This window comes from Lampris incognitus, chromosome 14, assembly GCF_029633865.1.
Source record: "Lampris incognitus isolate fLamInc1 chromosome 14, fLamInc1.hap2, whole genome shotgun sequence".
NCBI lineage: Eukaryota > Metazoa > Chordata > Actinopteri > Lampriformes > Lampridae > Lampris > Lampris incognitus.
Window position 1 is genome coordinate 21,848,263 of NC_079224.1, and position 15,350 is coordinate 21,863,612.

General features: G+C 42.3%; 2 protein-coding genes across 2 annotated transcripts; one reads left to right on the top strand and one right to left on the bottom strand.

Annotated features, from left to right (window-relative positions):
- Positions 1-603: 603 nt before the first annotated feature.
- On the bottom strand, positions 604-6,757 carry uck2b (uridine-cytidine kinase 2b). The gene is made up of 7 exons (XM_056292914.1): positions 6,653-6,757; positions 4,228-4,387; positions 3,249-3,345; positions 2,852-2,994; positions 2,583-2,680; positions 2,413-2,461; positions 604-2,169 (listed from the first exon to the last, which is right to left on the bottom strand). Exons 1-7 carry the CDS (start codon positions 6,755-6,757, stop codon positions 2,033-2,035), a joined length of 789 nt encoding a protein of 262 aa, XP_056148889.1. The 3' UTR covers positions 604-2,032.
- A 307-nt stretch (positions 6,758-7,064) lies between these two features.
- On the top strand, positions 7,065-15,321 carry aldh9a1b (aldehyde dehydrogenase 9 family, member A1b). Its single transcript, XM_056292913.1, has 12 exons — positions 7,065-7,164; positions 7,361-7,565; positions 7,830-7,975; positions 8,381-8,510; positions 8,730-8,864; positions 8,975-9,171; positions 12,206-12,346; positions 12,574-12,762; positions 12,889-12,976; positions 13,094-13,235; positions 13,833-13,945; positions 14,229-15,321. Exons 2-12 carry the CDS (start codon positions 7,394-7,396, stop codon positions 14,321-14,323), a joined length of 1,548 nt encoding a protein of 515 aa, XP_056148888.1. The 5' UTR covers positions 7,065-7,164; positions 7,361-7,393; the 3' UTR covers positions 14,324-15,321.
- The last annotated feature ends 29 nt before the right edge of the window (positions 15,322-15,350 follow it).

Sequence of the window (15,350 nt, forward strand, 5' to 3'; positions counted from 1 at the left end):
TTTCCTGGGGTGGCAAAGGGGTGGCATGAGGTTCAAGGAGGGGGGCAATGGACATTATTCTAAAGGTATTATTATTCAAAACTCGGATTTCATCGAATGTATTTTGTTCTCTACTGTTTGAGATTAGTTTGGTGCGGGTCTCATTGACCTTCACCATGCATGTACATAAAATATACTTTAAAAACATATTATCTGATTTATAAATGGGGTGGCAACAGGGGTGGCAAGACTGTCCCAGAGGTGGCAGCTGGCACCCCTTGCCGATCCGCGCCTGGGAGAGAACAAGCAAACTCCACACAGAGAACGACCCCCAAGGTTGGACTACCCTGGGGCTCGAATCCAGGACCTTCTTTCTGTGAGGCGACCACGCTAACCACTGCGCCACCGTGCCGCCCCCGACTGTCTAACCGGCAGGACAAATTTCCTATTCTCACTCAAGAGGGGAACCTGAATAGGCAATGCCAAGGAAAACTTCATTTTTGTAAATTTAGCTATGGAATAATTTCTCGGCCACGTCAAAATCTGACCCCCTTCTGAATGCAGACCAACCAGCACATGTAAAAGAAATAACTTTAGAGAAGCACATTGTACACGGGAGGACACTTCAGTTGCATCAGTTTATTGACCATGAAGCTCTGGACACTCGCATTCATTTTGCTTCAAATCATCAAACTCCCAGTTCAGCAGTCATTCTCCACAAATTCACTCGCTCATTAACCAAATCATACACAATACTGTACAAGGCATAGAAAAGCTACCTAACAGTTTTGAACAATTTGAAAACAGAATAACGTTAATATTATGGTTACTTACAATTTGAACCTGAGGCAATCAAGTGGAGGCATTGTAGATCTTAGTGGTTCACAAGCGTCTGGCTCAACATGTATTGCTGTAATGCTAATCTTTCTATCTCACTTTGCCTAGCGACTCTGCATTTAAAACAATACTGTATCAACCTGAGTATATATGTGTTCCAAAGCTGAGTGGGGTTTTCTTTGTTTTTGTTGCTTATGGTAGCAAAACCTTTGAGACATCACTAACTATATTATGTACATTTTATTCAACTATGTAAAACAATAAGCAAGTCTGTGACCCCGTTATGGATGGGGAGGTAGTGTTTAACCCACTAATCAAACAGAAGTGCCTATATAAACAGGCTTTGGTTGTCATAGTTAACATTACACACTTACCACCCATTAATGGGTGGAAAAAAAAGCAAATGCATACCACCAAATGTTAAACCACTGTTAACATTCAGTGCTGAGTGAATGTAACACTGATTTTATAATTTATCCTTGCTGTCAACTGTATTACTCAAGCTTTTTAAGTGACATTGTCACTTTTATGTCAGTCAGAACTACAATATCTTGTAGTGTATTTGTATTAAGCCAACTGAACATGGTGGAAAGGATGTGTGACACAAACACCTCTGTTGAAGCACACTACACAGGACACAGTGAAGGAAAACAAAACAGTAGGAGACACCCGTTCAAGATTGTCAGTAACAGAAGTACAGAGTGCAATTTTTGCATTGTCAGCTCATCTTTCATATATTCATAAAAAGAACCTTCCCGTGTAGTGCTCGTGCAAACACGATCAAATTTCCCAGTCAAAACTGGTTCAAGTTTCATCAGACATAGAAGGAAATTTAAAAAAAACTGTTTCCCCCCGTCTTTATTAATTATCTGCAAGAATTTTCCATGGAGTAGCAGGGGATTATTAACAAAATCTTTAAATAAGGGAGAAAATAAAAAGGGGCAACGTATCACCCATGGTCTCATCACACAAAAGCAAGAGGCTATCTTTCATCCCCTCACACATATCTAGAGTACCGACAATGACAGTAAAACAAACTAATAACATGAGCAATCATAATAAAAGGCATTGCAATTAATTTTTTGCATCCCTTTGTTCCATTCTTTTCCCCTCTTACATACAGTGATGCCAACAGGCATTATTTACAGAGCTAACCCTCCCTCAAACACACACACATCCCATCCCTCGCTCTCTCTCTCTCTAAGATGCGATGAGGTCAGTGCGGCCGGCTGCTGGACTCCGATGTCCGTCGTTGCCGGGGAGTGCTGTGGCCGTTCATGCAACCATTGTGACGCTTGCTCAGTCCGCCGGTCAGAATGTCTTGAATGTGTTGCACTATCAAGTTGATGGCCACTGCAGAACAAGGGGGGGGGGGGGGTGAGTCTACATGGGAGGTTTAAGGCATAGTACATTCACAGAATGGCTTATAAGAACATTTTCCCCAGCTTGGACAAGACTTGATGCCATGTATTCATGCCAGATTTGTGCTGATTCTTTTCTGCTTGACACTTAGGCATTACAGTGGATGTTGATACCAGAATGTAAAACAATCCAAACAAGGACAACAGGGCATGCATATCATAACACTGGCCTTACCCATGTTATCTGCTCCTCTCGGAATGATTACATCTGCATACTTCTTGGTCTAGCAAAATAGAGAATGTATAGTAAAAGACTAATATTTAAAATTACTTTAATTGAATGATTCAGATGAGCAAACACATCCACAAAAATACAAATGGTTGTTAAGGTACCGAAGCACTTACTGGCAAACAGAATTCCTCAAAGGCCGGTTTAACAAAAGTTATATACTGTGAGAGCACCTGTTCCAGGTCTCTGCCCCGTTCACTAATGTCTCTCAGCACTGGAGCAAACAAAGATGCATATTGGGGGGGGGGAGAAAGAAAAAAAAAAGATGACCCTCACCACAAACATACGATTAAATCCAAACCAACAGGCTTATCCATATCCACAGTAGTTGTATAACTGTACTTTCACCCAAAAATGTCTAACTGGCATGCACCATCACACCTACCTCTACGGGAGAGCCGTGTATCTGCGTCTGTGTCTACAAATAGCTTCATCTGAAAGAGATCACGGATCTCCTGGGAGTAGAACATTAAGATGCCCTCGAACAAGACCACATCAGCTGGGTAAACAGTCACAAACTCCTCTTTCCTAGGGGACAAATGCAAAAGCACTTATTCTAGGGGCTACTCACTCAAATGGTATTTGTCACACACTAAAAACACTGTTAATGCTTTTCATGATAACTCATTAACATTACAGGTGTACCATTACATGATTTCAAATACATGCTGGGTACATAAACATGCTGATCAGGACCAGTCTCAACAAGTAAGTTGTTATTTACTGTACTGTGTTGGCAATAAAAAATAATGGCAAAGTGGAAGCAATGGAAAGATTCTTACCTGGAATGGGTGACAAAGTCATAAACTGGAATCTGGACCGTCTTCCCCTGTATTATCTGTCGGAGTGTTTTCATGACCAGCTCATTGTCAAAGGCATCTAAGAAACAAAAAAAGACCAGTTGTTGGTGGCAAACTTCATGTGATGTCACATCAAAATGACCCCAGTGCTCTTTAACAGACTTAAACCCAGCTACCCCAGCTTCATGTGCACACATGGGCCACTACACCATCTCGCATACACTTGGTAATTGAGGAATCTCTGCAGTATAACAGCTGCTGAGCTCAGTCTCCCAACGTAGGGCAGCTGCTACTGAGAAAGGCTTGCTGACTAGGGGGGGATATAGCTCAGCTGAGAAAGGAAGCAGGCGTGAGGGAGGGCAAGGGGTGACTCCAAAAATGGATCAGTTATCCCTCCACCAAAACGTGCTTGGGTAATTCTCAGCAACGTGGCCACATAGCAAGTCACACTGTTGAATGTGAAGAGTTTCAATGCACAATTGCCATTTGATGGGTTGATGCCAAGATAGTGCATTTGAAAGACTTTTAAGCTTTAAGAATAACCATCAAGAGTAAAACCTTTTCATCATTCAGTTCATTGCAATTTTGTGCATGCCAATACAAGTCAACTTCCTGAGGATGGTCTACATCATGTGATTCTGGCATGTAATTTAGTCTCTTTTCTTTATCTGGACAACCCTGAGGCACCCTCAGTTATTCTCAATGCCAAATGGCCTTAATCTATTTGTAAAGACCGGCTTTCATTTACACAGTTAAGCAGAAAATGTCTTTAGGACTCAAGCCCACACCTCAATACTGCCGACACATCCGATTCCTCTGATCAATAAAATGAGCTGTTTGAAAACAACCCTCCACCCAAGCATATTTTTAAACTAAACCTACACATACAGACACATTCCTGCCTCAAGCAAACCAGGTTTCTGGCACACACGTCCTACTGATTAACCAGCGGTTTGGGTACCTGGGTGATCAAAGTTGAACTGCCCCTTCAGTGCCTTGGCCTTCTGCTCTGGAGTAAGCTCCCTGTAGAAGCTGTCTTGGCTGAGGATGGCCACCTGCCGCTGGTGATGATCAATCTTGTTTTGCCCCAGTAGTTCCATGATCTTCTCACATACTGATGACTGCAGAGAGAGAATGAGAGGCACAAAAACATAAGAAAAATAAGGATGACCCCTGAGAGGCACAAGGAGGAAAAAAGCTATTCAATTAATGTAGCTCTAAATCACAGTTATAGTCTCAGAGGGCTTTGCAATCACACAATGAGAAACTGGTAGATACCATAAAACGACAGTGGACACCCTCTATCCCAAGACCCTTGATTTGAATGAGGAGAAACTCCACAGAATAAAAACTTTTTCAGAGGAATGTGACAGCATCAGGAGGGATCCCCCTTCCAGATCACTTGCTTTTTCTTCTGATATTTTAACAACTTGTGTGGTCACCACCATTTCATATGACTATTATAGATTGAGAACAATATAAATGGTATGTTTGGTTACCGGCCAACGCTGGTAAGCAGAATAGCCAAACATACCTTCCAAAGCCAAAACCTGAGTGGGCTGGGTATTTCCCCATCCTGCATGAAATCGACCCGAGCACCAGACTGATGTGACCTGTCCCGTGGCCCTCTATCTCTGTCCTCGTTGACTCCAAACCCATGCCCCCAACCCCACTAAATGGATCTCCAGCCAGTGCTGACTGGACATTCTCCAGCAGCCCCAGACTATATTGCCTTTGTGTCCGTGAAAACGTGTCACAATGAAATTGGACATCCCCACCCTGGAACTGAGAAGTCACGTCAGCACACACCACAACGTTAAGCTGTGGGCAGTCGAGGGCCTGACTTGGAGCACATCATTCAGTAACCTCAGTGATTCATAGGAGGCCCATCTTTTGCATCACCAAGAAAAATAAATTTGTAACCACCATCCACAGAGTGAGTCAATCCAGTGGAGACCCAATGAGTCCTACTTGTTTTTCCTCAGAAAACTGACTGATGATCATCAAACACTTGGGAGGGAAAAGGACTACAAAATAATTAGTAATGTGAAGATGGGAGCAATGTATACAGTTCACATTGCCCTAGTAAGACCATAAGAAGTGGCAAGAGCCACATTTCAGACAGGGGGGCTGAAATTACATCATCGGTGCTACTGAAATGGGGTGCAAGAACGCCTCGGGGCCTAGGATGACTATGCCTGGGGGAAAAAGGCAGCAGCCACCCACCCAGTCCCTTTGTAAGGGGCATTAAGGAGCAAAACATTGGCTCTGTGCCTATGGTTAACTTCATGCCCATATGTAGGTCAAACTAAGAGGGGGGGGGAGTGCAAGGCACCAACCTCTCCCGTCTGACAATTCTGTAATTTAAAAGAGTACACGTTAATACAGGGAAAGGTGGTGTTATTTTTGCAAAAAAAAAATAAACATATATATATATACACACACACACACACACACATATATATATAGTCCATTCAATTTCCTCGAGGCGGAAATTTCTCATCGCTGCTTTCTGAAGCTCCGGTGACCGGCCTACGTCATCTTTCTGGCAGCAGCCAAGGGAAGTGACTCGCTTCCCGCTAGTCCGGTTAGCCCACGTAGCCGTCCATACAAGGTAAAAATGGGTTAATAAATTCAGACATTCAACCGCCAAAAATAAAAATTCAAATTTGCGAACGACACATTCCCCCTGCGATCTTTGGAACGTTGCCTTTTCAGAGACATATCTGACCTATGCGTGCAGCCGTGTTCATCAGGACGATCTTGACGGAACAAAAGAACCTGTTTGTCATACGGTCTGATTGAGCAGAGCCGGTGAGCTAACGGAGCAGCGTAATTTTATGGAGGGGGGAGAAACCCTCACGTAACAGAAATCAGATTCAATGATCTGCGATCGTCAATGGAAATTGTGTGACTGCAACGTCAAACGCGCACTGCCATGTGTTGTGTTCTCAAACAAAAGCTGACACATTCTGCATCGCCGCCAACAGTAAAAATCAAGTGAAATCGGCTTTGTCTAACAGAGGAGCGTTGTTGGCAATCATGTGATGGAATTTAGGTTGAGTCGGCGAGCTCACATCGACTCCATAAATCAGATGAATTTAGTTAGCGTTAACTAATAAACAATTTCAACTAAAAATATTTTTTTAAAAAGTCAATGGATTGCCCAAGTTGAAACTTTTTGATAGCTGGCGAGGAAATAGCATTACTAAATTAACCTGCCGCTAGACAAGTGAAACAGATGGCAGCGCTGTGGAGCTGAATCGGCGTTGTTGTGGAGCCACGCGGTCAAAGAGCCATGGGTTCTCCCCCCCCCCGAATTTAATTCAGAAATCTACATATGACATTTCACACAAATCATCAAATTAGCGAGCCATAATGCCGACCTTGCCACTGGCGGTTCCCCCGGACACACCGATGAGGAAAGGTTGTCGAATAATATTGTTATTTTCACCTCGGTCCCCAAGCTGTGTTTCACTGTCACCGGCCATACTTGCAGTGTGCCGTCTGTCCGCCTGGGCTGGAACATCCTTATCCCGATGCTCCTCCCATTTCCCTTTGGATTATTTTATGTGTACCCTCGTTTTACTAAAAACTCGTACCCAATTAGCTTCAATTTCTCATTTAAAACAATTATACCGTGCCAAATACAATTCTATAATTGGGCAATTAAATGTCAATATTCGCTTGACCGTTTCTGTTTTGTGATTGGCTGTGGGAATAACCAACCGCTTTTGAGAGAATATTCTAAAAACCAATCAGTATCGTTGGTAATGTGTCCCACCCACTGTCGAATCGGCCGCAACAAAGTAAAACGAATTACATCTAGAAGTGAAAACTCGGAAGATTACCGAATACAGTATTTACTAAATAGTGTTAGGAGTAGTCTCATGTGTTGGTGAGTAATTTAATGCAAAAAACACTGGAAGCCACCCGTTTTATCTCAAATAATATCGCGAGGAAATAGGTCCTCGGTCACTCTCACGTAAGAGTACAAAGATTGTTTTGGGGTCTACAAGTTTGTACACCAACATGTGTTCTTAAGGCTGTTTTCAAGAAAACGCGTGTTTATTATTTGTTTTGATGTCTTCCAGCTATCCACTGGTCCACGTTGTAGTCTGTCGAGCATGCTCCGCGCTCCGTCCCTGCGTCTGCGGCCCACTCTTGCTCCTCTACTAGGCGAACGATGCATCTCCTCGGGGGTCGTGCAAGTCCAAACCCCGCTGAACTTCTGGGGTGGAACGAGGATGACGGTTAAGGAGCGACATGACTATGAACCCGTATACGAACCTGCAACAGGTAGTACATTTACGTCTTATGTCGGCTTTTCTTATATGTTGTACATTGATCATTGCAATGTGAAAGTACAGTCAAAACTGGAACGTGGCCCTTGGGGTTTATGCCATTCTCTTGATATCCGCGTTCATTCTCTATCGTCGGGCTGAGGGCTGACTGACCCACATTTAATAATCACTAGATGAGTGGCGGCAGTACAGGGGTAGCCTTGACCTGTAGAACGCTGGATACACGTTTGTTTATGTGTTTGACCCGTGTCCTTTGCAGGACGTATCTTGTGTCATTTGGAGTCATGTGGTGCTGTGGAGGTCAACCAGGCTGTTAAAAATGCCCAGTCAGCCTTCAGTAATTGGAGCAGGATGTCAGGGATGGAGAGAGCAAGGGTCATGATCGAGGCTGCCCATATCATCGAGGTGTACTGGTTTAGTTTTGCTTTTGGTTGTTTTTATCCCATGGAAAATATATTTACAGTATTGATGCAAAAAGGTACACATTAGTTCTATGGCTTAGATGCAAAATGCACTAAGTCATAGACCTTGGTTTCCCAAACTTTCCCAACACTGATATTTATCTATTTATCTGTAAATTGATTTGAGCAATTTTGGGAATAACAGCGCAGAGGTGAATGTTTTTTGTTTTTTTGTTTTTTTATTTGCAGTAACCTGTAGAATGTATGCTGAACATTGTGAATAATAAGCTTTTGTTTAACTATTTCAAACTGTTGAGTTTTCTTCATTTTTTCATCATCCTCTTGATACAAACATTGCAAACCAAACTAAATACAGCTTCTCTCTATTAACTGATCTCTCTCTGAACAGACTAGGAGGGAGGAGATAGCAGAGATGGAAGTGGTCAACAATGGGAAATCCATTACAGAGGCTCGTTTAGATGTGGACTCTGCTAGAGTTTGTATAGAGTACTATGCTGGACAGGCCAGCATTCTGGCAGGTTGGTACGCTGCTAGTTCACTCTCTAGTTTTGTGGACCAGTCCCCCTCAGGGAACACAGTGTGACTGAAATGCAAAAGAGGCTGGGGTTTTAGTTGCTTTTCTGCACTCTGGATAATGACATGGTTTGTTTGTGATAGGTTTAAGCTTGAGCTTTGATGTCAAGTATTTAAGATTTTCGTTGTAGATTATTATGATGTTCCCTTTTCCATTTGTTAAGGCCAGCATGTCCAGTTGCCTGGGGGGTCTTTTGCCTACACACGGAGGGAGCCTCTGGGAGTCTGTGTAGGGATTGGGGCTTGGAACTACCCCTTCCAGATAGCTGCCTGGAAATCAGCTCCTGCCCTAGCCTGTGGTAAAGAGTAATTCACTCAAAGCTGTTATTGGTCAGACATTTGTTTGGAACCTGTGAAAAAAAAATTCTCAGGAATATGAATTCTTTCTCTTGTCCCATCTGAAATAAAGGTAACTCCATGGTGTTTAAGCCATCACCAGTAACACCTGTGACAGCGGTGATGCTGGCAGAGATCTATGCCAAGGCTGGGGCTCCAGAAGGACTGTTCAACATAGTACAAGGTGGGCAGGAAACTGGCAGCTTACTTTGCCATCACCCTGATGTGGCTAAAGTGTCATTCACTGGGAGTGTGCCCACAGGCAAGAAGGTGAGTGTAAGCAAAGAAATATTAGCTGGAAAACACAATATGGTCAAATAATTAAACATGCTGTGTGTAATTCTACTCGAGTCCTGACCTCTATCCGTTCAGCTGAGTTAATATCAACAACAAATCAAAGCAAGCAAGACTGACAAATTCATTTAAAGAAAACCCTGATATGTTTTAACCCAAGCCGTATTTTCCAGTCGTTCGGAATCACAATGAATGATGGGTAGCAGAATCTTTTAAATTGATTCAGTACTGAGCATAGAATAAAGTATTTATCTCAGATGGTGAATGGGTAATTTGAGTGGTTTTTTTTTTTTTTTTTGGCACGGTGGCCCAGTGATGAGCACTGTTGCCCCACAGCAAGAAGGTCCTGGGTCAAACCCCAGGCCATCCCAGGTCCTTTCTGTGTGGAGTTTGCATGTTCCCCCCCATGTCTGTGTGGGTTTCCTCTGGGTGCTCCGGTTTCCTCCCACCATCAAAAAGACATGCATGTTAGGGTTAATACTCCTGTCTGTACCCCTGAACAAGGCAATGGAAAGAAGAACTGGAGTTGGTCCCCGGGCGCTGCAACTGCCCACTGCTCTTATACAATGGAATGGGTTTAAATGCAGAAAACAAATTCGTTGGAAGAATACAATGTCAAATAAAGTGGCTTTCATTTATTAAGATCTGGCTAAGGGAAGTGTACAAATTATACACATGAGGGGAATATTTGGAGTCTTCTGAGAGAGAGAAAAGTTTAACAGTATTTATAGTATAGACAAGTCTGCAGTGCAGACTGAATAAAAGAAGGAGAAGGTATAAATGGAAAAGTACTGGTACAACAAGTAAATATATCATAGAATACACTCTCCGGCAAGTACAAGCATAATTTCTTTCACACTGAGCAAACTAGCATCAGCTGACTGCTGCGCTGCAATGTAATTCTTTAGGGTAAAAGCACTCGCCAAATAATTTCAACTAAAAGCTTTTTTTTTTTTTTGCACCAACAGGCTCCAATGTTTTGAAATACATCTGAAAATGCCTTCCACTGTGAAAAGACAGTCAATAAAGACTCCTGACCATAGGAGAATAGGGCTTAGATAAAAATTTGCCATAGTTGTCCTTTAAAAAGGAATTGGATCAACCACACTTTTGCTGACATCTATCATTTTCAAGTCAAGTCAAGTAGGTTTTATTTGTCCCCAGAGGGGCTATTGTTGTGTAGCAGCAGCAATATTTAAACACACAAACACTCCACAGAACACATTAGGCAAATAAATACAGCATGTAGTGAGGAGAACAAAGCCAACGAAAAACAGTGCAACAGTAAACAGCGTTAACAGTGTTTATCAAGGTTGAGCTGGTATTATCTCTTACTGATTATAAGGACCTGAAGAAGGCCCAAGCCGCTACGCGTGGGCATTTTTAGGTCCTTTTTAGATATGTCTAAGTTTCAATAAAGACATTTTTAATTACACGGAGTGCCTTGGTCAGAGAGATTTGTTCTCTTTTTCTCATCTGAAACTACTAACCTTGGACCAAAGAGCACAGAGAGGACTGAGCACGCCACTGACTCCAAACATATTATCTCTTACTATTGGAGTTTAACAGTGAAATAGCTCAGGGGATGAAGAAGTGTTTGTATCTGTTGGTTTTGACGGGGTGTCCGGGTAGCGTAGCGGTCTATTCCATTGCCTACCAACTCGGGAATCGGCGGTTCGAATCCCCGTGTTAGCTACAGCTTGGTCGGGCGTCCCTACAGACACAATTGGCCGTGTCTGCGGGTGGGAAGCCAGATGTGGGTATATGTCCTGGTCGCTGCACTAGTGCCTCCTCTAGTCGATCGGGACACCTGTTCAGTGGGAAAGGGGAACTGGGGGAATAGCATGATTCTCCCACGTGCTACGTCCCCCTGGTGAAACTCCTCACTGTCAGGTGAAAAGAAGCGGCTCGCAACTCCACATGTATCGGAGGAGACATGTGGTAGTCTGCAGCCCTCCCTGGATCGGCAGAGGGGGTGAAGCAGCGACTGGGACGGCTCAAAAGAGTTGGGTAATTGGCTAAGTACAATTGGGGAGAAAAGGGGGGGGTTGACTACTGGGTATTTGAAGTGGGAACCAGAGGTCTGAAACTCTAGGTGCAGGGGGTGGGTGCTGTCAGACAGGATGGATTCTGCTTTCCTTAACATCCGCTTGTTATATAAATCCTGTGATACTACTACAGACCTTAATCACCTTTGTTAGTGCATGTTTCTGTTTAAGACTGAGAGAGACATACCAACTAATAAAAGAAAAAGTAATAACCGACTCAATGAAAGATCTGTTGAACAAAGTCATCAGGGACCTGTAAGTCATCAGGGACCTGTCAACACTGAACTCAGCCAGCTTCCTCAAACAAAAAAGGCGCCACTGGCTTTCTTTGCATAGCAAATTGATATTACAATCAAAGTTCTGCTTGTTATCAATTATAGTGCCCAAGTACTTGTATGACTCAACAATTTCAACCTCCTGACCATTAATCTTAGTGTTGACCTGGTTGGGGGGGGGGGGGTTACGTCAATACACGTGTCTTTGGTCTTAGTCACATTTAATTCTAAAAAGGCTATCATTTTTGAATGACCTCAGTAGATATTGTTCACTGATCTTGGTTGCTGCATAGTTTGCAGAGAACTCCAAGCCGCCCCAAACAACAAAAACAACTCAATTGACTTGGCTCCTGTGTTTAAATGCAGAAATATGGGGAGTGAGTTGCTTACTTTTTATCAGTCCGTACCATCCAGCTACTCTTGCTGATATTTACAAGTCATATTATTTGTCATAAAAGCTAAAATATTAGACACAGAAACCGTAAATTGGGTCCCCAGCCCAGCAGGCGGTGCTAAAGTTAATAATACAGTAGTGGAGCTGAAAAATGTTTATCATGATGCAGCATTGTTAATGGTCTTCTGTACGTAATTAAGGGTTTGAGTTTCCTCTCCTCATATATGGTTACGTTCTTTCTGACCAGAGTATCCCTCTTTCTAACCTTTACTTTGATATATCCCGGCCTACAGATAATGGAGATGGCAGCCAAGGGGGTAAAGCCTGTGACTTTGGAGCTTGGGGGGAAATCTCCTCTGCTCATCTTTCAGGATAGTGACTTGGAGAATGCTGTGAAAGGAGCTCTCATGGCCAACTTTCTTTCTCAGGGCCAGGTAGCATGCCGTTTGTACAAGTTATGACGTCTTTGTATGCCATCAATTCTTAGGTTCTACACTTAATACTACTTCAAATTTAAGTTAAACATTGTGAGATGCAGGAATGTTTTAGACACTATGTGACATAGTGTTTAAGTTTATCCATGTAATTTCATTTGAACAGGGTCCACACTTAACAAATTTTATGATGTAGATAGCTTGGCTCATTTTAAAATCTATTACAGGTCTGTAGCAACGGTACAAGAGTGTTTGTCCAGAATCAGATCCTGCCTAATTTCCTGGAGGAAGTGGTGAGGAAGACCCAGGCCATTGAGATAGGAGACCCGCTTCTGGAGGGCACTCGCATGGGAGCACTAGTCAGCCAACCACACCTAGACAGAGTCTTGGGTTTTGTGGATCAGGCAAAGAAAGAGGTATGACTGGTCATACCTCTTCCATAAAATAATGTTAAATTTAAACCTTGTAAAGTTAGACTGTGTTGTAAATGAGGTGAGAGTATGTTGGGCACCTCATCCAAATGAGCATTGCACTGATTCTAGGGAGCTGTGGTTCTGTGTGGGGGTGAGCGTTTTGTTCCATCAGATCCCAAACTGGAGGGTGGATACTACATGACTCCCTGTGTGCTTGGTAAACCTCACACCTCTACACTCTTACAGATATATTACTGTCCAACATGACAGTGTGACATAATGCTTATTCTCACAGCGCTTTTCTCCTGTGCTCTCTTGCTCGCACATCCCACAGGAAGCTGCACTGATGAGATGACCTGTGTGAAGGAGGAGATCTTTGGTCCTGTCATGTCAGTGTTGTCTTTTGAGACAGAGGAGGAGGTGCTACAGAGGGCCAATAACACCACCATGGGTCTAGCTGCTGGTGTCTTCACCAGGTAGGCATGGCAATGCAATGTCACATACACAACCTCCCTGGTTGAATGAGTTTATAGAATGTGGATAGAAAGAATCAAGTAAATTGTCAGCTTTCAAATAAGGCATAGTATATGTTTATTCAGTCTAAACATGCTGGTTGTGTGGCTTGGGTCCTGGGCTGTTCCGGTGGCATCTAGACACTGCTTGGCATCCTGCACATCATATTCTTCATAAAGTTCATAATTATTTTACCCTCTTTCAATGTTGTAGTCCTCTAAATTGTGTAAACACAACATCCATTGCATGTTGTCTGTCTTGGGAGAGAGATCTCTCTGTTGCTCTCCCTGAGGTTTCTTCCTATTTTTTCTCCCTGTTAAAGGCGGGTTTTTTTAGGGAGTTGTTCCTTATCTGATGTGAGGGTCTAAGGACAGGATATTGTGTTGCTGTAAAGCCCCTTGGGGCTGTACAAATAAAATTGACTTGACTTAAAAGGGACTGTCGCATACCATAAACTACTGCAAAGTAATCATCAATGTTTACACCTAAACTAATCACCTTGATTTAGTGCTAAACTCCACAGCCGTGTAGACAGAATTGCTTTTGGTCTGTCCCTTTAGGGATGTGAGGCGAGCCCATCACATGGTCCAACACCTCAAAGCTGGCTCCTGTTTTATCAACAACTATAACATCACCCCAGTAGAGGTACCCTTTGGAGGCTTCAAAATGTCAGGTAACAGGATCACATAGGGCTTGCAGAAATGAAGTACTTAAGTACTAAGTGGCATTTGTTGCATCAGAAAAATTACAAGATAGTGACATGCAAGTTGTCAATAACTGAAAAGTATACTAAATGACTGTCAAATAAATGACTGTACTATTAATATTTTCTTGGTCACTAGTCTTGCTCATTTTGTACTACAAGCAGTTCAGAACAGATATTTAAAAATTCTCAAATACAATTTCACGCAAGTCTTGTCCCACATCCAGTAATTGTTAATCCATTCGCTTAACAGGTATCGGGAGGGAAAATGGTCAAGTGACCATCGAGTACTATTCCCAGCTCAAGACTGTGTTTGTAGAGATGGGTGATGTGGACAGCCTATTCTAGAACAAGATTTAGATGAACATTCATTTGATGCCAGGAACCAAGAAGCTGACGCAAGTGAAATATTCCTTGGAAAGACTGTTGTGTCAAGCTTCTCAGTGCTCAGCAATCAAGACCCTCTTGCTGTCTGCCCCAATCACAAACTTACAGTAAAGGCAAATATCCGCACTCTTATTCTGAAGTACTCTTTGAAGATGAGCATTCTTATTCTGAAGTATTCTTTGAAGATGAAACAATTGCATTGGTGACTCTACAAATAAATGTAGAAATGTAAGAATGGAGGCACAAATGGAATCTCTACATACATCCAGCTTTTAGAGCCTACCTTGATGTCTAGCTCTACATCTCATGAAAATGAAGACTGCCATCTGTGCCAACTGGATGAAATCACAGATTATGTTTAGTATATTGTATCTTACTATTACAAGTTATTGTGGTACAAACAACTTGTGGTGTTACACTTGCACTATACCCATTTTGCATTGCTTAATATATGTGTCTTATACTCAAATGAACATGCACATACTAAATGCGTTTACTATTCAAGTTTAATTTTTTTAAATAATGCAAATGAATCATTTTACATATACACACAAAATAACTCTGAACTTTAACCTTTGAGTAATACTATACCCAATTCATCTGGAACTTCTTAACAAGAATTTTCTTATGTCTTAGAATTGTGAAAACAGCACTGAATTTTAAAATTATTAATGTGTACATATTTGCAACAGATTGTAACATTACTCAACTGTTATTTGTAAATTATCACAACAGATCTTAATGTTTAAACTGATGACGGAACACCACGCAGGCACATCACTGCAAAGTTCTTCTTTTCTTAGAATATTTGGCTCCTAACTTTCTCTGAAGTGAAAAAACAGATGACTAATTAAGTTAGCCCCTTCAGTTTAAACAAATCTTATGTATCTACACTACAAAGATCAGAGAATTCCTCAATTAAAAAGCTACCTTTGCCACAGGCCTCCATGGTTTCTTGAATTGTGCAGACTCTGTACAAAGTAAAGCC

Bases quoted from the DNA above. Each gene is read 5' to 3' on its own strand.
- uck2b (XM_056292914.1), bottom strand. From the start codon at position 6,757: ATGGCCGGTGACAGTGAAACACAGCTTGGGGACCGAGGTGAAAATAAC. The intron at 4,388-6,652 runs GTCGGCATTATG...CTCTCTCTGCAG, and splicing joins GGGGAACCGCCAGTGGCAAG to TCATCAGTATGTGAGAAGAT. The intron at 2,995-3,248 runs GTAAGAATCTTT...TTTGTCCCCTAG, and splicing joins GACTTTGTCACCCATTCCAG to GAAAGAGGAGTTTGTGACTG.
- aldh9a1b (XM_056292913.1), top strand. From the start codon at position 7,394: ATGCTCCGCGCTCCGTCCCTGCGTCTGCGGCCCACTCTTGCTCCTCTA. The intron at 12,347-12,573 runs GTAGCATGCCGT...AATCTATTACAG, and splicing joins ACTTTCTTTCTCAGGGCCAG to GTCTGTAGCAACGGTACAAG. The intron at 12,763-12,888 runs GTATGACTGGTC...CACTGATTCTAG, and splicing joins TGGATCAGGCAAAGAAAGAG to GGAGCTGTGGTTCTGTGTGG.